Genomic DNA, 19,755 nt, shown 5'->3' with positions numbered 1-19,755 from the left:
CTAGAATGCCTTAGATTCATAGTAAGTGCTGTGTAAAGTTAGCGATTTTCATCTAGCGGCTGGTCTAAAGACTTTACATATATTAACTCTACCTAATCCTTACCACTACAACTTAAGGCAGAGATGCTTTGTATCCCCTCTATCAATAAGAGAACTTAAGCTTTAGCAAGGCACAATGATTTGCTCAAGACCAAAGCTGGTGTCAGGGAAAGTCTCTGAGTCCAGGGAGGCTGATCCAAGCCTTGGTCTTTCTACCAATGCTGTGGCAACTTTAGGCCAAGGATTATCCCACACAACAAGCACCCCAAAACTGAGTAAGAGCCAGACTCCACAGCCCAGCTCAAATGATTGGTAAAGTACAGGTGCTAAAGATTTAACATTTGTTTCGTGAAGAGAAGGAATACTGAGTGCATACCCCATGTCAGCTATTAATCACATCAACCATTTGTTACGTTTCTCATTTACTGGCCACAAAAACTCATTTTACAAGTTAGGAAACCAAGGCTCAGAAAGGTTAAGCAACTTGACCAAAGTCACACAGTAGAGCCAGTATTCAAACCAGGTCTGTGTGACTCTTTCCTAAAGGGCTGTCTTTGATTTATTCCCCCCTAACCCTGGTGTGTCCTTTCTGTAGACTTATTACCTTATCTTCAGTTCTGTAGTCAATAATAAACTTACTCAAGGAAAATTCCGAGCTGCCTACGTTTTGAAGAAAACTAGTGAAAAAACCAGGAGGAACAAAAGGTGGCAGCTGATCCATTCAGGGATCAGACTAAGGTGCATGGGTCCATCCATGCTTTCAGTTCACAAGAGATTACCAAGTACAGAACACAGAAGGAGACATTCAAAAATATTTACTGAATGTACAAATGGGCTGTCTTCTTATTTGCAATCACTTTTAAAAAGGGACAGTTTCTATAAATGAGGATGTAGTACTGGCTCCAGTCTCTGTCAAGCACATTTGATATTTGCTCACCCTGGGAACCATCACCAAAATTTATTTCTATGCTGACCAACACTAGAGGTTAAAGTCACCCAAAAATACAAATTAAAAAAGTATTCCCTACCCAGAATAGTTCTGCATTTGCTTCTGCAAAAGGACCCCTACTTCCTTTTTTTCTTCAAAAGTTCCTACCTTTCCTTTGAGGGTTAGAAAAAATTTTTTCATTGACGTAGAGTTGATGTACAATATCATATAAGTTACAGGTGTACAACATAGTGATTCACAATTTTTATAGGTTGTACTCCATTTATAGTTATTATAAAATATTGGCTATATTCCCCGTGTTGTACAATATATCCTTGTAGCTTATTTTATACATAATAGTTTGTACCTCTTAATCCCTTACCCCCTGGTTGCCCCTCCCCACTTCCCTCTCTGCACTGGTAACCGCTAGTTTTTTCTCTATATCTGTGAGTCTGCTTCTTCCTTATTATATTCACTAGTTTGTTGTATTTATTTATTATTTTTTTTTCGGTACGCGGGCCTCTCACTGTTGTGGCCTCTCCCGTTGCGGAGCACAGGCTCCGGACGCGCAGGCTCAGCGGCCATGGCTCACGGGCCCAGCCGCTCCGCGTCACGTGGGATCTTCCCGGACTGGGGCACGAACCTGTGTCCCCTGCATCGGCAGGCGGACTCTGAACCACTGCGCCACCAGGGAAGCCCAGTTTGTTGTATTTTTTAGATTCCACATATAAGTGATATCATACAGTATTTGTCTTTGTCTGACTGATTTCACTTAGCATAATACCCTCCAAGTCCATCCATGTTGCTGCAAATGGCAATATTTCATTCTTTTTTATGGCTGAGCAGTATTCCATTATGCATATTTAACACAGCTTCTTTATCCATTCATCTGTTCATGGACACGTAGGTTGTTTCCATACCTTGGTAATTGTAAATAATGCTGCTATGAATATTGGGGTGCATGTATCTTTTTGAATTAGTGTTTTTGTTTTTTTTTGATATATACCGAGGAGTGGAATTGCGAAAAAGGAAACGCAGATGGCCAACAGGCACATGAAAAGATGCTCAACATTGCTAATCATCAAGGAAATGCAAATCAAAATTACGACGAGGGGGCTTCCCTGGTGGCGCAGTGGTTGAGAATGTGCCTGCTAATTCAGGGGACACGGGTTCGAGCCCTGGTCTGGGAGGATCCCACATGCTGTGGAGCAACTAGGCCCGTAAGCCACAACAACAGAGCCTGTGCATCTGGAGCCTGTGCTCTGCAAAAAGAGAGGCCGCGATAGTGAGAGGCCCGCGCACCGCGATGAAGAGTGGCCCCCGCTTGCCACAACTAGAGAAAGCCCTCTCACAGAAACGAAGACCCAACACAACAAAAATAAACAAATAAATTAATAAACTCCTACCCCCAACATCTTCTTTAAAAAAGAAACTACGACGAGGGCTTCCTTGGTGGCACAGTGGTTGAGAATCTGCCTGCCAATGCAGGGGACACTGGTTCGAGCACTGGTCTGGGAAGATCCCACATGCCGTGGAGAAACTGGGCCCGTGAGCCACAACTACTGAGCTTGCATGTCTGGAGCCTGTGCTCCGCAACAAGAGAGGCCGCAAGAGTGAGAGGCCCGCACGCCGCGATGAAGAGCGGCCCCCGCTCGCCACAACTAGAGAAAGCCCTTGCACAGGAACAAAGACCCGACACAGCCAAAAAGAAATAAACAAATAAATTAAAAAAAAAAAAAAAACTACGATGAGATACCACCTCATTGTAGTGTCAGAATGGCCATCATCAAAAAGAACACAAATAACAAATGTTGGCGAGGGTGTGGAGGAAAGGGAACCCTCCTATACTGTTGGTGGGAATGTAAATTGGTGTAGCCACTGTGGAAAACAGTATGGAGGTTTCTCAAAAAACCTACCCTTTCTTTTTTTTTTTAATTTTATTTTTGGCTGCATTGGGTCTTCATTGCTGTGCTCGGGCTTTCTCTAGTTGCAGCGAGCATGGGCCACTCTTCGTTGTGGAGCATGGGTTTCTCATTGCGGTGGCTTCTCTTGTTGTGGAGCATGGGCTCTAGGAGCGCAGGCTCAGTAGTTGTGGCGCAGGGGCTTAGCTGCTCCGCGGCATGTGGGATCTTCCCGAACCAGGGCTCGAACCCGTGTCCCCTGCATTGGCAGGCGGATTCTTAACCACTGCACCACCAGGGAAGTCCCTACCCTACTTTTTATGTAGGATCCATGAAACTGCAAAGCCAATGGTGAAGGCTAAGATGCGCTTCTCTGCAACCCCCTTCCATTTGGAGCCCAGGCTGAGCAGACGGGCCTCTTTGTTGTCCCCTGTGTGGGTGGGCGAGTGGCTTTCTGTTCTACCATTTCACTGAGATAGTAGTTCTGTTGCTCCTGACTTTAGGCTGTGATGCCATGCAATAGGATTGGTGATGGGGAAGTCCTCCCTTCCAGCTCCCTACCTTGCATTAGCCTCATCTTCTGTCCCCACGTGGGACTAAAGGGTGATATAATCACCACTCAAGTTTTCAATTCCCTTTTCCTTTTTTGGCCCCTGGAAATTTCCCTTACTTTCCTGAGTTCAGTTATACATTTAAAGTGATGTCTATTATATTTTAGTCAGCATTTCCAGGAGTTTTACAGCACAAGTATTTTTCATATTATCTAGTTCATTGTTTTTCCAGAAATGAAAGACTGGGAGGTCTTTTTAGTATCTCCTAAACAAGTCTATTTCTTTCTACCTGCAGTGTTGCTAGTTCATGCCATTATGGTGAGGGTCTTCCACCTGGCCTCCCTCCCCTGACTGTGTCCTCCTCCAGCCCCCAATCCTATCTACGGTCTTTGTCATCATCTCAAAATGCAGGTGTGAGCTGGTCTTCTTTCTCCTTAAAACTCTACGAAGGCTTCTCAGGCCCTTAGGATAAAGTCCAAACTTCCTGGTATGATCCACAGGCCTCCATGATCTGGCACAATGTACAATGGGCACCACACAGCTCACCACCTTGCTACTCACTCCCACCGGCCTACTTTCTGCTCTGCAAAGCTACCCTACACCCCTTCCCTTCTGGTCTCTTATGAGTGATGTTCCCCTTGCCTGAACCTTCTGCTCTGGTCCCTTTACTGGCCAACTAGTCCTTTGGGTCTTCACTTACGTATCACTTCTTCCAGGACCTTTCCTGGACTCTGCTGTCCCCACCTACACCGCAGAATGGATTTCTATCAGGTCTGTCCCTGGCATCTACCCCGTCAGAGCCCTTGTATACTCTATGGGAGTTGTCTGCCTACTCGTGTCTCAGATTTAAATTCTAAAGTAAATCTCATCAGAAAAACCTGCATGTATTTTTTTTTTAAACAAATGAAGTACAGTTGACAGTGAACATAGGTTTGAACTGTGCAGGTCTACTTACACAGATGTTTTTCAATAAATATAGTCCCTGTGGGACTTCCCTGTGGCACAGTGCTTAGAAGTCCGCCTGCCAATGAAGGGGACACGGGTTCGAGCCCTGGTCCGGGAAGGTCCCACGTGCCGTGGAGCAACTAAGCCCGTGTGCCGCAACTACTGAGATTGCGCTCTACAGCCCGCGAGCCACAACTACTGAAACTCGTGCGCCTAGGGCCCATGCTCCGCAACAAGAGAAGCCACTGCAATGAGAAGCCCATGCACCGCAACAAAGAGTAGCCCCCGCTTGCCGCAACTAGAGAAAGCCCGCACACGGCAACAAAGGCCCTGCGCAGCCAAAAATAAAAATAAAAAATTTATATAAAAAAACATAGTACATCTATTTTCATTACATCCTTAAATTAACTAGATGAGGGGGAAAGTTTCTGTTCAGTTAGAGATCACAATATGTAGAACTTGGGTCCTGATCTGTCCATAACTGTTTCAGCTTCCTGCCTTTAGATGACTCATTTATCAATTCCTTTATTTTTGAGGCAGAGATAGCAGTATGTGGACTTTTGACTGTGCAGGGGATTGGTGCCCCTAACTCTTGTGTTCTTCAAGGGTCAACTGTGCAATTAATATAAGGTTTAATTAAGCTAGATTGTACGCATTTTACCAAAAGCCCTTGTTTTAAGTCAGTCTCAACTGCAATGACCACAAGCATGATTGGGGGGTGGGATATAAATTTAAGCAACCCTCACTGCTTATTTTCATGTAAGATCACTATACAGAAATCTTGAGGTCTTTGCTTGAAGAATCAGCTATTTAAAAGTTGCCCATCCAAACACCTACCTGTGTTAAACAACAACTCCTAGTGTATTTATTGGAAAGAGAAACATGTCAAGAGAATACTATTAGTTTAAAATGTAATACATTTATGCTCATAAATTATAAATGCAGAGGGCTGCTTTTATCTATGGGAATGTATCAATCAACAACTTTTCAGACAAAAATGGAAAATTCTAAAACCAGTAAGGGTGGTAAAAAGATAGGATATCCCCTTGGAAAGGTGAATTTGAGCCAAGTCCCTCTTACTTGTACTGTTGATGATCCTTAGTGCTTCTTGTTTTTGCCATGAACCTTTCTGCTAACTTTTCTAGGTTCCGAGAATATTCCGTCTCAATTTCGGCTTTTTTCCGAAAGAAATCTTGCAGGTCCTGCAGAAGCTGAACTCGCATCTCTGTTTGCTGCTCCAGGCATTTCTGTTGTTCTACCAGTTGAGCTCGAATTTCTAAGGAGAGAAGAGAATCCATTTGATGATTTCATGAAAATTACTGAGGTGTGCTGGTATGTGCAAGATAAAAATAATGAATCCTATTATACATTTAGCTCTGTATTGGACCTTTACGAGGCTGCTGTGCTCAGCTTGGGTCTTTAAATAAGATATCTGCTGACCCTGTAAAAGAATGAGATAAGCCTCCGGAAAGAATGTAATAAATTAGAATAGAGGGCTTCCCTGGTGGCGCAGTGGTTGAGAGTCCGCCTGCCAATGCAGGGAACACGGGTTCGTGCCCCAGTCCGGGAGGATCCCACATGCCGCGGAGCGGATGGGCCCATGAGCCATGGCCGCTGAGCCTATGCGTCCGGAGCCTGTGCTCCGCAACGGGAGAGGCCACGGTGGTGAGAGGCCCGCGTACCGCAAAAAAAAAAAAAAAAAAAAATTAGAATAGAAACATGGATTACATTTGCAATGCCACAAACATGCGTGGAGTCATGAGGGGGAAAAAAATGAAAGCCTTTCAGATAACAATTTGTAACACGTGACATCTTTGGGTAGCTGAGGACACTGTAGTTTTTTAAACAGCATTTTACCTCAACTATCCTTTTTGAGTTTGAATGGCAAAGAAGTGAGCATCATTTCTTCCAGACTTCTGAACCTTCTCAATTTCTTTGCCAGTTGGCACATACAAACACTGACATCTGGTAATTTTGATTTAGTGCATAAATTTCTAGTTTGTAAAACACATAGCTTCAGGGTTTATAGGAATGCCACACCTAAAAATAATTTCCTTTTATATCCAAATAATCCATTCATTATGGGGCAATCCTTGGATTCCACTTTATTATTCTGATCACAAGATCAAGAGCTCTTCACTTGGCTTTCCCTTTTTCCCCATTGCTCAAACTGAGCCTTATCGACACATTTATCTGAAAAGAGTCCTGTGACAATTTTAATACATTAGGAACGGGAAGGTTAGTCATTTAGTGATTTAGCAGAAACACAAAAGCAAAAGTGTGTCATGCAAAACCATCTGCAAATGACTGTAACAATGATCCATGTGTGTTTTGGAAAATAAGATACAGTAACTATTAACTACTGACTTGTTTTTGTTCTGAGACTCAGGGCTAACATCCAAAGACAAGAATATTCATACTGGAAAACTTCTTTATTTCATCCTTCCCAGTGTCGGGTGCATGATTCCCTAAAAGTGAGGGCTTAATCTAATTCAGTGGAGTTTAAGAAATTGATGTCCGAATAACAGCTCCTCAATTGCTTCCCACGCTTCTTCTCAAATAAAGCCTGAGCTGACAGTACGTGTGCACATACTTGACCATGTGTAATCAGGCTCATTAACAGCAGGGCCACCCAGTTCTGAATGAGGAGTCAGGAAATTTGCTCAACTTAAGAGCTAATAACAATCGAATGCTTGCTGTTCTACACCCTAATGAAGTGGATACTAGTATTATCCTCATTTTGCAAAGAGGAAACTGACGTTTAATGAGATGACATACTTCATGTAGAGACTTCAGCTTGTAAGTGGCACCCGCAAGACCTCTAACCCAGGTCTGTCCGTCAATTAATCGAATGCTTCTGCCTGCCTTTCATCCGTGCAACATGTTTTAAGGACCTACAGTGTGCCAGGCCTATATCCTGGCAAAGAAGATACAGTAACTATGAAACAAGGTCTCTGATCTCAATAAGCTCATGTCCAAGCAGCATGGTTTTGGGGGAGTCCCGGGAGAAGATAGGAAAGCATTTCTCAAGCGTCCTCTCTTGGTTTCTCCACTTGGAGATTGGGGGATCCTATTATTAATCTCATAAAAGTGTGGTGAACACCAAAGTGAAGACATTATTACAGGCTTTTAACTACCGCGAACAGCAGCTGGTTTTTAGTCCATCAAAGTAAATATTTTTCAATACAGTATTATAATCAGCATGTCTGCCAAACTCCCCCCCACAAATACAGACCTAGTTTTGTTTCATAAAGAAAAAAAAAAATCAAGGGTGGGGGCATTTCTCATCCAGGAAGTCTTTTATGATGAAGTAATTTTAGCACATCTTGCTGTGCTAAGTGAAAAAAAAATCAGACGTCTTTGGCTGTCAATGAGTTCTGTTTTGTTTTGTTTCTCCCCCCGCTCCTTTTTTAAAATTTTATTATAAAATTTAGCTCATGGTGTGTCAAAGTATTACTTGCTTTATTCTTGCCTTTTCTTATTAAATCCAGTATGTAGTGAATGGGCTATTTCCTTTTTATTCTTAGGTTTTATAACAATATGTAAAGTTACTATTCCATTGTTCTTTTTGTTTTTGTAGAAGTACACAAAAATTATATGGGCTTCCTTCTTGGATCTCATTCTTAGATTTTCTCTTGCTTGCTTCCTTCAGGGTTTAAAATCAAGAACTAGGGCAGTTTTGAGAAGGAGGACTCTATTTTATTTTTTTTGCGGTACGTGGGCCTCATCACTGTTGTGGCCTCTCCCGTTGCGGAGCACAGGCTCCGGACGCGCAGGCTCAGCGGCCATGGCTCACGGGCCCAGCCGCTCCGCGGCACGTGGTATCTTCCCGGACTGGGGCACGAACCCGCGTCCCCTGCATCGGCAAGCGGACTCTCAACCACTGCGCCACCAGGGAAGCCCCGGAGGACCGTATTTTAAACAGTTACAATCCCATCCTCATTTTGCTGGGAGTAACTGTTATTTCACATTATCTGTAATTTTCCAGTCAAAATAGGACACTGGCAACATTTTCAATAGTGGGAAAAGTGGAGGGACAGAACCTAGAGAAAAAGTATGCTCCAAAAATCGGAGAGAATTTGTTTGATTATCTTTTAATTTAGAAAAGTTTAGGACAAATGAGGAAAAGATCACAAGGAAATCAAAAGCAAAATGAGATACCACTTCACATCCACTAGGATGGCTGTAATCAAAAAGACACAAGTGTTGGTGAAGGGTGGAGAAATTGGAACCCTCATACACTGCTGGTAGGAATGTAAAATGGTACAGCCACTTTGTAAAACAATGTGGCAGTTCCTCAAAAGGTTGACATAGACTTAACAAATCTACTCCTAGGTATATGCTCAAGAGAAAACACATTTCCCACAAAACATATAGACAAATGGTTATGGCAGCATGATTCTTAACAGCTGAAAAGTGGAAATAATCTAAATGTCCATCAATATGGAACAGAAAAACAAAATGAGATAATAGCCATACAATGGAATATTATTCATCCATAAAGAGGAATGAAGTATGTTTCGTGCTTATATTGAAAATATAAACTTAGTGAATAAAAGTAGTCACTAATGGAAAGTGTGATTACATTAATGTGAAATGTCCAAAAGAGACTAATCCACAGAAACAGAAAGTAGATTAGATGTTGACTAGGGCTGGAGGTGTTGGGGAAGATGGGAAGTGACTGCTAAGGGGTGCAGGGTTTTTTTTTTGGCGGGGGGTGATGAAAATGTTCAAAAAGTGATTGTGGTGACAGTTATAAAACAGTGAGTACACTAAAAAACACTTAATTGTACACTTTAAATGGGTATATTGAATGATATATAAAGTATCACAATACAGCTGTTGTATAAAAAACAACAGACCGCCATATCACAATTCATTGAAATTTTGGTTGAGACATTTCTGAGAATGGTAACAGTAGTAACAACAAAATGACTCCTTGGGACTTCCCTGGCGGTCCAGTGGCTAAGACCCCGCACTTCCAATACAGGGGGCCCGGGTTCGCTCTCTGGTCAGGGAACCAGATCCCACGTGCCGCAACGAAGATCGAAGATCCCGCTTGCCGAAACTAAGACCGGGAGCAACCAAATAAATAAATAAATAAATAAAATAATTTAAAAAATGAGTCCTTCTATTTCCATACCTCGTACTTTTTAGTAGCTTATCAAATTAGACAACATATGGGCAAGCCCTTTAAAATGATGTCTTCAAAAAATGGCTCTTGCTTCAATATTTTAATTTCATCCTGAATTTATCTGTGAGTCAGAATAGTAAATTTAATTACTGGCTAGCATCATTTGTACATTAATTATTACAATTTCTAATGGTATAGAAAAGATTTACCTAATAGAACATCAGGAGGGGCTTATCACCATGACTCCCAGACAACTGCATAAAACAGCGCAAACTCTTTCAGGCAGAAAAATGCCATCTCTGAGGAGGCTCCGAGCAGATATTATTTAAATCTAGGGCAGGACCTACTAAATACTAATAATGGCCATTTTAAAGGAGCTAAAATTTACTGGGTTTTTTTTATGACTTATTTAATTTCTGTTCTACCAGAGCATCACCACAGGATGAATCAACATCAATAATCCAACAAGAATAACACACAAAAAGACTATGCTTTCAAACTACTCAATTTGTTTAAAAAATTGAAATAGTTCCTCTAAGCTACAGAAATATTGACTAATACTTACCAAATAAAATGGAATTGCCTAGGAAAGGAGGAAACAGAGGCATTTCTTGCTATTGCTCTGATAAAGGGAAGTCCTAACCCTTAAAATAAATCTGTGTGAGACCACAGAGTGTGATGCATGTTTCACGGAAAGACTGAGGCCAGGCTGGGCTGTTTCTCTAATATGTTACTGAATGGTTAGGACTAGGGCATAAAACTGATAGACTGGGTGTGATACTCGTGATCATCCAGCAAAAAATAAAAACACAGCAACACTTCTAAAGTATCACAGACCATCTCAATTATTTCATAGTCTTGTTTCGTCAGGCTTTCCTTATGATGTCAAAAAAGTCTACATTGTGTGTGGATTTATCAGTACCTTTACCTGTGGGCTATAAGGAATTCTCCCAAATACCAGGTAAGAACCACTGGAATATCTTTAAAGAGAAGAACCCAATTAGACTAACTGGTTCCATCAATCATTCACATAATCAGTGCTGATGTGAATATTTATATAATCTTGCAGCTATTGATTAGCTAAACACTAGGTGCAAACTTCTGTGAAACATGCTGGGACTTCCCTGGTGGCGCCGTGGTTAAGAATCCGCCTGCCAATGCAGGGGACACGGGTTCAAGCCCGGGTCTGGGAAGATCCCACACGCTGCAGAACAACTAAGCCCATGTGCCACAACTGGTAAGCCTGTGTTCTGGAGCCCATGAGCCACAACTACTGAAGCCGGTGCACCTAGAGCCCGTGCTCCGCAACAAGAGAAGCCACCGCAATGAGAAGCCCACGCACCGCAACGAAGAGTAGCCCCCGCTCGCCGCAACTAGAGAAAGCCCGCGCGCAGCAACAAACACCCAACGCGGCCAATAAATAAATTAATTAAAAAAAAGAAATATGCTAAAAAGGCTAAAAATTTGGAGCAAAAAAAAAATCCATAAACGTGAAAGAACTTTATTAATTTCTTTTTGTGTGTGAATAGACTGAATAAGCAATGGCCGTTTCTTCATTTCACTAGAAATCTGAACCCAAGATTTATGCTTCTTTTACACTCTGCACGTTATGGACCCATGTTGGAGTTACGGTGTCACCTATTACAAGTCACATGACATGGGGCAAGTTGCTTAACATCTTGAAAAATACGAGTTCCACCTCACGAGGCTGTGGTGAGAGAATTAAATGAGATGATGTAAGTGAAAAGCATGCTGCAATCTGTAAACCACTATGAAACAGATGGAGATGTTATTATTACTAGTATCAGCAGGCTTTCACTAGAAAAATATTTATTGACTATTTCCTTGTGCCAGACTCCCTTCTAAGTGGCTCTAATAACATACTGGAAATCACAAGCCCCATCCCTCAGTGAGAAGACAGCCAAGACAAACAGATAGAGCTAGTGACCTTCAGGGCCTTGATTTACCAATGTCAAGGAGCAATGGGAGGAGGTGTGTCGGGAAACGAGGCAAACGCTGCGGGGGTGATCCTGAGGGGGACCCAGCAGTGTGCTGGCAGACACAAAGGGGAAGGGCATCCCAGGCTGAAAGAACACAAGCACAGGCAGGAGGAGAGCACAGGAAGAGTACCTTGCCAAGCGCTTCTCTGTGCTAAAACCTAACTCTGGCTGGGTAATGGGTCTAGTCATGGGCTAGGTCAGAAAGGATCCCACACGGTAGACTGAGGAGTAAAATTCTATCTTTTAGGCCAGTTTCCCCAACTGGCTTGATGATAAGAGCCACCAGGGGTGATTACTAAAAATACTTGTGTCCAGGTCCCTCAGCTGGATATTTTGATTCTGTTGGTCTGACAGGACCGGGAACAGAGGATCTTAACTAAGTACCCAGGTGAATCTTACCACTGGGCAACTGTAGGAACCACCAGTTGGGAGGAATTGAACAATTTTGAACAAGAGAGACACATGATCAGATTTGCATTCTAGAAAACAGCACAAATAAATGAAGAAATAAATGAAATGAAAGGCTACGTATCCCATACCTTATTAAATTGTTTCCTTTGTAAGCTATAGGGGTCCTCATTTGAATTATGAATTACTGGGCAAAACAAACCAACACCACCGACAAAAACCCTCACAAGAATGAATGGTATCCATGTTTTTCTCTGCCTAAGCCTATTATTTTAATTAGTTATGAATCACTCATTTCTGTCATCTGGTGTGGAACTAATGAGTATGTCCATGTTATCTGTTATTGGAGAGGAGAAGCTGATTGTCAACCACATTGTAGGAAAAAAGCTGTGCTGCCCAATATGCAGCCATCTGTCACACTGAGCACTTGAAATGTGGCTGCTCCAAACTGAGATGTGCTCTAAGTGTAAAATACACAGAGGACTTCAAAATCTTAGTGTGGGGGAAAAAAAGAACATAAAAGTGTCTCATTAATATTTTTTATATTAGTTAATGTTAGAATTTAAAATTTTAGACATTTTGGTTATAAAAAGATGTTAAAATTAATATCACCTGTTCGTCTCCTTTTTTTTTTTTTAAATGTGACTGCTAAAGAAAATTTAAAATTGGAAATGTGGTTCATCTATAGGACAATTCTCCTCTAGTACATGAGTGAATTAGCAACTAAGTTTCTCATAAGTGGAATCTGGAATGTGGGGTTACCATCAGAAAAGGTCTTTGAAGAGTTAGCGGACTTGAGATCAGAAGACAAGATTTATGCACAAGGCAAATACGGGGTAGAATACAGAGTATCAGGACGTCAGTTCCAGTTAGAAGTAGGACCTTGGAAGAGTAACCATCTCTGTGGAACTCATGTTTCCTCAACTGCAAAATGATCGCTAATCATAACTGCCATATTCGCCTCCCAAAGGCAATAGAAGGCTTCAATGAGATGAGATATACAAAGACTTCCTCATCATGTCAAACACTGTATTGGCCAATTATAATATAATGTGGATTGAAAAAAGGAAAATACAAGTTCTAGATTTGATGGTGTCAACTACACAGACTAAAGGACTTTCAGAAAAGAAAAGACCATAGGCCAGAGCTGGGGTCTTCATCAGTGAGAGCTTCAGAGGTAGTTGGCCCTGCACTGCATTTAAAGGATATGTAAAATTTGGAAGGCTATGCAAATCTGGGGAATGGAAAAGTAGTTCTTTAAATAACTGAAAATGATAATTCTTTTTTTTTTTTTTTTTTTTGCGGTACGCGGGCCTCTCACTGTTGTGGCCTCTCCCATTGCGGAGCACAGGCTCCGGACGCGCAGGCTCAGCGGCCATGGCTCACGGGCCTAGCCGCTCCACGGCATGTGGGATTTTCCCGGACCGGGGCATGAACCCGTGTTCCCTGCATCGGCAGGCGGACTCTCAACCACTGCGCAACCAGGGAAGCCCGAAAATGATAATTCTTGATACCCTGGCCCAGAAGAGTAAGGTTCTAGGGAAGGAAGTTTAGCGTGGCTGGACCAGGTTACTGCCTCATGGAAAATATAACTCCCTAAAGTCTTTTTCTACTTCTGACTTATGAAATCACCAACGACTTAGGCAAACTAAATACCATAGACATATATGAAATAGGTTTGCTTCCATTCTAAGCTTGAACCATGGCTGCATCCTCGAACTCCAGAGATAATTAGCACATTTGGGAGGGAGTAGAGTTAATGATAAAACCTTTACGAATAAAATAAGAAAGTGTCCTCTCAGCACAGTTAATCCTCACTGTATGGATATGAAAGTAAAGTCAATTTCACAACATTTCCTGCACTTAAAGAGGGGCTGTGTCTGTTTTTCTAAGTTCTCATAATAATATCTTCATTTGAAGTGACATTTACCTCAGTATTATTTTAGAATAAAGCTTACTACAAAAGCATCAGTTTTCATAGCGTTTGAAAGCCAAATATTATATTTTGGTCCAGATAACATTTTCAGGAAAAGTATGGAAAACAAATTTGTACTTTTTTTTTTTCCCAGATGAAAACTAGCTAGGATAAAAGGCAATAAATTAAGTTGATCAATTATTGCAGTTTAACTACATTGTAGGAAAGGCCAGTTTAAGGAAGTACAGATCTGAATGATTAGCTTTAGTGCTTTTATTTAGAATGCACAAGAGGCAGGACTTCATTACCTTCCCTATAATTAAGCAAGAACACTTAAGACCACTTTAGTAGATTGATTTTTACTACCAGAAAAAGACAGTGTGTGGAAATCACTGATCTACAGAGAGTTCAAAGATTTATATTTTGGAAGGGCTGTGTCACTGACAAAGGTTCAAGGCATTCTTTAAACGTTGACATTCTTTCCTGAAATTATTCAACATGGAGTCTCATGGAGTAAACATGTTACACATCTTTTTCTCTAAATAAGTTTTAAGAATAAAAAACTTTTAAACTAGTTTAAATCTTCTGTATTGAATTAATTGCAAATTGAGGCTTTTTTCAAATTATAATTTTAAAGCATCTACTAGAACACAGTTTAACCCCACAAGCAATTTACCATTTATGTCTAACAGGAGAATATTTACTGAGTTCCTACTATGTTCCAGATGCTGTGATAAGTACTTGATGTAATTTAGCTCATTTCATTCTTACAGCAAACCTATTATGTAATGCCTCCATTACATACATGAGGAAATTGAAGCAGGAGGTTAAGTGTTTGGTCCAAAGTTATACAATGATTAAGTACTAGAGCTTAGATTCCCACTCAGGTTTGTCTGACTCCAAAGTTCATGATGCAAAATTATAACCCTCAACAATTACACATAGCGTGCAATTACACAAAGCAAGCCTAAGTGATCTAGGCCTAGCCTTAGAGATAAGTTATTAGAATGTATATAGATGCTGTATATAACTATTAATGTATCAAGTAAAAGTTTAAGTGTCAAATGTCTAGCATCATTTAGAAAAGCAATAAAAATTGCATTTATATCTCTTACTTAAAGAAAGCCAAGGCTTCCCTGGTGGTGCGGTGGTTAAGAATCTGCCTGCCAATGCAGGGGACACAGGTTCGAGCCCTGGTCCGGGAAGATCCCACATGCTGCAGAGCAACTATAGAAAGCCTGCGCGCAGCAATGAAGACCCAAAGCAGCCAAAAATAAATGAATGAATGAATAAATTAATTAAAAAGAAAGCCAAAAGCCAAAAAAAACCCTAACATTTTACAAAACTAGCTAAGTGGCTAATTCTAATTCCCTAGTACTCCCTGAATGTCACAGCTTTACAGGAAACCATGTATTTTGGTCAATTGCTTTCGTTTTAAATCATTACTGTACTACTGCTATTATGTTACAATGACTGTAGAGCTTTGAACTATATAGCTTATGAATGAATCCCTTGAATACAAATATCACGTCTCTGAATTTACATACAGCACATAACAGATACTCAATAACTATCTCTGATGAATGCTTGCTTCAGTAAAGATAATTAGTTACTAAAATGCTTTGTTATCCACATCTGGACATAGGACTCAAATTTTGCTAATTCATAAAATGTGTTTCCTGCCTCATCTCCCTGCAACACACCACCCCATCACTACACCTCTTCATTCTCTGCTCCATGTGGTTCTGCTGGCATCCAGCCCTACAAGCTTTCCCACAAAAACAATGTTCTACTCAGTCAACAGTTGAAAAGAACTCCAGTTAAATCCAGTGAAAATCATGTTTTAAACATCTCTCAGTTAAAGGTATCTTTTGTGTGTGTGTGTGTGATACGTGGGCCTCTCACTGTTGTGGCCTCTCCCGTTGCGGAGCACAGGCTCCGGACACACAGGATCAGCGGCCATGGCTCACCGGCCCAGCCGCTCCGCGGCATGTGGGATCTTCCCGGACCGGGGCACGAACCCGCATCCCCTGCATCGACAGGCGGACTCTCAACCACTGCGCCACCAGGGAAGCCCTGAAGGTATCTTTTATATGTCCATTTCCAACATAAGTGAAAACCTTCATCTAGGAAAATAACAAAGGAAGCACTAATCATTTCACTTAATTTTCCTTAGACTTCTATTAGAGACTTTGATTGGATTGCTATTGGCAACTTTATATCTTATTTTTATTTAACTACAGTTCAATAAATGAGAGCTCCAATAACCTCTGGCTCCAAGTGAACTACCTGAACTCTAACTCAGGAGCTGATACAAGGAAACTGGAAAGTAGCCTAGTTACCTGTGCTTCCTTAACATTCATTTCACAGCTGAAAGCCACAATTCTGGATCATAGAATAAATACCTTTCAATCCTAGGCTACAAAATCCTTAAAGAGATGGCAATTTAAAAACTCATATATAGCTCTATACATCTATATATGGAAATACACATACACATATATATTATATATATATGTATATTTTTGATGATTTTTTTTAGGTCTAAGCAAATACTTAGGTACAGCAAATACTGAACATCAACCAGCTTGTGAAAATGTCAGAGATAATAATTCTCTTCTTCATTTCATCTCTTCAAAGTACCACAGAAAATGTCCAATTTGATATGCAACCTATGTATTAAAGTAACATTCTTCTATTTTATCCTCAGATGAAAGCCAAATTCTATAGTAAAAGTTACTTCTGGTCCTGCACGCTCAACCTTTAGCCACATAACCTGCAGAAATCGAATTCAACGATGTTCTCTCATTGTCTGTTCAACAAGCCAAGGAGTGAGTACCCTTTTCATCTGACACACATTTACTGAGTAACTTTCAGGTGCTGGGCCCTGGAGAAGAAAAGATAAACCCATTGCTTTTTACCCCCAGGGTGTCCCAAGGTAGCTCCTGGTCTACAGACATGGAAACAAGTAACTTATTTTTATAACTATCATCTCCTACAACGGCAATGTTGTAAAACCTATAATGGAAGCATGAGGAAAGTGCTGTGAGGACACAGAGGAAGGAACAATAAATTCTGCCCAGGGTAAATCAGGGAAGGCTCTGAGGTGACACTAAGGCTCTGAATAGCTCTTAGTGCATTGTTGAGTAATACTACCTTCCTCCTTCCAAATCCCCAAGTAGAAGTGTCAAATTGGGGGTGGGTGTGGGAAGGGTATTACAGGCAAAAGGAGTAGCCTGTGCAAAGGCCCCGGGGTATGAGTATCTGGAGGGTTCAGGGCATTTACAAGAATGGCGGTTTGTTACATATTGCAGGGTCGTAAGGTAGACAGGGGCTGGATCAATTATTAGGGGACTTAAAAGTAAATATTCTATAATGATAAGGGGTGTTATCTTTACTCAGCTCTCATTACAGGGAATGCTTCAATTTATTTATTTAACAAGTTAAAAACAAAGGCATATCCTCCCCTCCCACCTGGGGATGTAAGGTACAGCATAGGGAATATAGTCAATAATACTGTAATAACTTTGTATGGTGACAGATGGGTACTAGACTTATCACGGTGATTTTTTGGTAATGTATAAAAATATTGAATCACTATGTTGTACACCTAAAACTAATATAATATTGTATGTTAACTATACTTCAATTTATTTTAAAAAATGCATACTATTCACATTTAGAAAGGATAGCTGTAGAAATATGTTCTAACTGGTTATCAGAAAATGACATTTTCTGCCAAATCTTTGACATGAGATTTTTTTTAAGTGTTTAATGCCAATTAAGATAAGAGAAGGCAGTGTCAGCTATATTTAACAGAATACTGAGGCTATGGAGCGGAAGGATTTATAAGTACCATAATGTGCCCAGAATTGCCTTTTATTTCACTATAATTAGATTTGTATCTAATTTTGAGTTGAAGTAGCTTAAAATGGCAAATTACTTAAAACACCTATCTTCTACCTTTCTTATATACTTTGTGGTCCATTCATCTTGCAATTTACTTTGAAAAGGTATCATTTAATCTTTAAAACAAAGCAGCAGTTTAGAAACTAAGGTGAAAATGCTAGCATTTTCTCATCTTATACCTCTTTATAAGCTCTTCACAGGATCTCAAACACAGTATTAGCTTTATTGCCTCTGTCACACTCACTCTTACACAGCTGCTCTTATCTGGAAGAGATTCATTTTTAAATATGATCAGATGCACGAACAGCTCTTAGTGCATTGTTGAGAAATACAATCCTCCTCCCTGCAAATCCCCAGGACCAGCTATTTTCTCTGGACTTCTGCCCCTACTATGCATCTACCATCTAAATGTTGCTTTTGACTGAAGCTTCCTTCCCAGCTCTCTGCTCACACACTGTCCCCTCTGCTGTCAAGTTTCCCCAAGGCTTGGGTAAGAGGTACTACGAGAAGAATACGGAGACAATGGGCTGATGGGAGGAGGGAAAGAAGGCAGGCGGGAGTAGAAGAAAGATAAAGGGAAACGTAGCTTCCTGAGAAAACAAAGGAGAAGAGAATCAAGGAGAGAAGAGAGATAAGAGAGGAGCAAGGAGGGGTAGGTAAGGGAGGAAAGGGGGCGGGTGAAGCAAATGAAATAAGTGTAAAGTAAATTCCGAAGGTCTTAGGAAGTCACTGGATCAGACTTGGGCACCAGACGGCCTTGGAGAGAGCTTCAGTCTCCTCCTGCCTGTCTTCAGGCTCTCAGATTTTTGATGAGTACATTTTGCTTTTAATAATGCCAGATATCAGACTTCAGTCTTGGGCCAGCATAAGAACAAAATTTCGGTGTCAAACATAAAGCACAGTTTTTTCCTTATTAGAACCGAAGTGTAGGTTGTTCAGATTTGTAAGATTTCCCCCGCCTCCACCACCCCTTTAAGCCTTTAGAAACCTAAGTGAAATCCAAATTGGTCATGACGGGCAACTTCAGCTTTAGTGGAATTTGCCATAAGGCTCATCCGTGCTCTTTTTTCACACTACCCTAATTCTAACACAGCTCTCAGACCAAACTATAGCAATTCTTTGCGTTCATTCTATTGCCATGGTTAGGTTTAGCAGTTCCTTGAGCATTTTAATGATCTTGGCACCTCCGGGGTAGAATGGAAAGGCCACGAAAAACAGGTAGAATCCCTCAGAATTCTTTGCGCCATCTTCCTTCTCTGTAAAAATGAGCCCAATTCAGTAAGGCCAAAAGCTTTTCCACATCGACCCACAGTACAATTTTCTTTTCTTTCCTTTGAAGTTGAGAAGTTTCTGGCGGGAACCCACACTACTCACAGGCACAGATGATGTTCTCTTGGCTGCCGGGATTCAGAAAGCTGTCTGAATGGATGGCACGGAGCCTTCTGCCACTCCACTGGATCCTCCCCTGGCACAGGTGCCAAGGCACCCTGAGCTTAGGCAAGCAACAGTCTGCAGGGCACTTCAGGCCCCGTCTCCTCGACTAGGGCTCTCCTGAACGCCAGCGGCGCAGTTCAGGATGAATACAGTTTTTCTTCTCCCCTCTGGTTACAGAGTTGGCAGGCCGGCATCACCCCAAAGGCAGAACACTCTGCCCAGATCCAGTGAAAAACTTTCCCTTATTCTGCAGTCCCTTCCTGAGGCTGAAATAATAGCTACTTATAGTCTTAAGACCTGCACATGAGCATTACTTATAGAGGAAGGGTCACAAACCTAAATGCCCTCAGAGCCCAGACTGGGCCCATAAATGAGTGAAGCGGGCAGGGTATAAAAAAACAAGGAGGGCTTCCCTGGTGGCGCAGTGGTTGAGAGTCCGCCTGCCGATGCAGGGGACGCGGGTTCGTGCCCCGGTTCGGGAAGATCCCACGTGCAGCGGAGTGGCTGGGCCCGTGAGCCATGGCTGCTGAACCTGCACGTCCGGAGCCTGTGCTCCACAACGGGAGAGGCCACAGCAGTGAGAGGCCCGCG

At 41.6% G+C, this 19,755-nt stretch overlaps 1 protein-coding gene across 1 annotated transcript in view; it reads right to left on the bottom strand.

Moving 5' to 3' along the window:
• The window catches only part of SRGAP1 (SLIT-ROBO Rho GTPase activating protein 1), a 274,483-nt gene that overhangs the window by 137,193 nt on the left and 117,535 nt on the right, over window positions 1-19,755 (bottom strand). The window contains exon 2 of the mRNA XM_022571634.2: window positions 5,445-5,640. Within this exon, the coding sequence (XP_022427342.1) occupies window positions 5,445-5,640 (196 nt within the window). The remainder of the gene's footprint in view (window positions 1-5,444; window positions 5,641-19,755) is intronic.

This window comes from Delphinapterus leucas, chromosome 11 (assembly GCF_059928025.1).
Source record: "Delphinapterus leucas isolate spDelLeu-1000000601 "Yukka" chromosome 11, BTC_Dleu_Yukka2, whole genome shotgun sequence".
Taxonomy (NCBI): Eukaryota; Metazoa; Chordata; class Mammalia; order Artiodactyla; family Monodontidae; genus Delphinapterus; species Delphinapterus leucas.
This window is presented reverse-complemented; position numbering and strand designations above follow the sequence as displayed.